Source organism: Hyalella azteca, unplaced genomic scaffold (assembly GCF_000764305.2).
Source record: "Hyalella azteca isolate HAZT.00-mixed unplaced genomic scaffold, Hazt_2.0.2 contig12535, whole genome shotgun sequence".
Taxonomy (NCBI): Eukaryota; Metazoa; Arthropoda; class Malacostraca; order Amphipoda; family Hyalellidae; genus Hyalella; species Hyalella azteca.
In genome coordinates this window covers 1,671-4,013 of record NW_025942492.1, presented here as the reverse complement: position 1 = coordinate 4,013, position 2,343 = coordinate 1,671, and the positions used below count along the sequence as shown (strand labels likewise).

General features: G+C 40.5%; 1 protein-coding gene across 1 annotated transcript in view; it reads right to left on the bottom strand.

Moving 5' to 3' along the window:
- LOC108676918 (calpain-7) overlaps positions 1-1,609 on the bottom strand; it is a gene marked incomplete at its 3' end in the record, with an annotated part of 8,862 nt that extends 7,253 nt beyond the window's left edge. The window contains exons 1-4 of the mRNA XM_047883289.1: positions 1,343-1,609; positions 777-919; positions 382-509; positions 73-86 (exon numbers count right to left, since the gene is read on the bottom strand). Coding sequence (XP_047739245.1) covers positions 73-86; positions 382-509; positions 777-919; positions 1,343-1,580 — 523 coding nt within the window. The remainder of the gene's footprint in view (positions 1-72; positions 87-381; positions 510-776; positions 920-1,342) is intronic.
- Positions 1,610-2,343: the final 734 nt, after the last annotated feature.

Here is a 2,343-nt window from a genome sequence, read left to right as displayed (position 1 = left end):
TACAGTCACGGGATACACTAACGTACAGTCACGGGATACACTAACATACAGTCACGGGATACACTAACGTACAGTCACGGGATACACTAACATACAATCACGGGATACACTAACGTACAGTCACGGGATACACTAACATAGACAGTCACGGGATACACTAACGTAGACAGTCACGGGATACAGCAACGTATCCAGCACCGGGATACAGCAACGTATCCAGTACCGGGATCCAGCAACGTATCCAGTACCGGGATACCGGTACAGCAACGTATCCAGCACCGGGATACAGCAAAGTGTCCAGTACCGGGATCCAGCAACGTATCCAGCACCGGAATACAGCAACATACTCAGACACAAGACACACTAAGAGCGCGCACTCACCAGCGAAAGCCCGACTCACCAAGGGCAGCGTCAGGCGAGGTGCCTTTGAGCTTCTCAGCGCGAGTGAGCGCCTGGTCGGCAAGATGTCGCAGTTTGGTCTTCAGCGCATCATCGGTAGTCTCTGCACTCTGTGTGTTGTGCAAACACTGAGTCAACACTGAGATTAAATATTGATCTATCACAGTAATACATCAAAAATAGCATGCAATATATAGTTAGAGGGGGTAAAAATTGTTAAGATACCTTGAAATCTTGTGAACCTGGAGTATAACAACGGTAAAGAATCAGGATATTAACTACTAAGAGAACCCTACATACTACTACTAAGAGAACCCTACATATTAACTACTAAGAGAACCCATACCCAGTCAAATAATTTAGACACGAAAACCAACCGTTTTAATGCAGAGTTCTGCAGCTTCAGCATAGAAAGTGATGGCCTCCTCTGTGTTGCCCTCACTATCTTGGTCTAGGCCAGAGTGAAGTAAAAAAGAAGCTCGGCCCAATACGCTCTCGCCGCTCGTCGTTGCTGTTGATGCTGTGAAATAAAAAAAGTAAGATTCAAGTTCGTATCCCATTGATCAGGACTAAGATAGCAACAATGGATAAATATCCACACCTGCTACAAAAGTAACGAGACAAAAATTGCATAACTAAAGCAAACTATTACAGTGTACTTTAGATATTTATTTATATGATCATAATGTTGTTCTGTTAATTCATAGATACTATGTAAGAGATTTTGAATAGCTCACACATACTTACCTATGCTACAATAGCAAATTTCTTGACAAGAAGCCAATGCTATAGTACCACTTCATCCCTTAAAGGAACAAATATACTTTCAGCACTTCACTTATAAGAAATTTCTTCACCTATCCATGCAGGAAGTAAACTTGTACATAGTAGCAAAGTAAAAAATTAAATAGGGGCAACTTGTATCCAATAGAATCCAACTTACCTTCAAGCTTCTCTTTCTGCTGATTTTCTAATTGGTCTGCTCGTTGCAAATATTGTTCAATTTTGTCTTCAATAGAAGGTATTTTGGCTCCTTGTTTCAATGTTTGCTTAAGGAGACAGGCTGACTGTCTATAATAGTAGACTGCAGCAGAAAAACTATTTTCACTATCAAACTTAGTGGCTTGCTGGGCAAGAGATACAGCTTCTTCCAGCAAACTTTTCTCCCCATTATCTGCCATGTTGACAGCAGGGAAGCTGGAAAGATGGGTAAGGAACTTCATCAATAATGCAGACTGAAAGAGGGTATATATCACTAATAGAGAAGACTATGACAACCCTATCAAAATTTTTAGTTGGTGGCGACCCTGAATTAGGAACCGCCTAGGGCTCGGACAAAACGTAAATCAGCTTCTCTATGTCGCTTTTTGATCTACATTCTGGTCCCTAAATCAGACAGCTACCAGAGCCTGGTGAAGGGACTGAAAGGATTCTGCCAGCTCTTGCCCTACTCTCAGGAGACCATAAAGTCGGCCAGCAGGTTCTGGCTAGTTGCTGATTGCAGTCAGTTGGCCAACTGACCCAGAATACCTCTAACGCAAACATAGCAACTCTGGGGCAGAGGCTGAAGCATACCCCAAATTTTGTTAGGGAAACTGTTATAACAAGGCTGTGATAATTTTATAACAATTAATTAACTAATACCTGTATGAGTGATTTGGCAAAGCTTATAAATTTTCCTGAGTTTTTCCATTAGGATTATTTGCTGTTTTAAGACATGAACATATTTTTTTAGAAATTTGCATGCCTGCAAGATCTCAGAACCCATTTGCCAAAACGCAAACTCATTTACCAAGCCATGCGGTGTACACATTTATTTTGTCAAATATCTAATGTTGCATTAGAAATAGCAATAGGAATATTTTTATTTACTTAGGAGGCAATTTCAAATATGAAAACTTTTTTAGGTTTTTCTTGAAGAAAAACAAACTTTTAATGCTGACA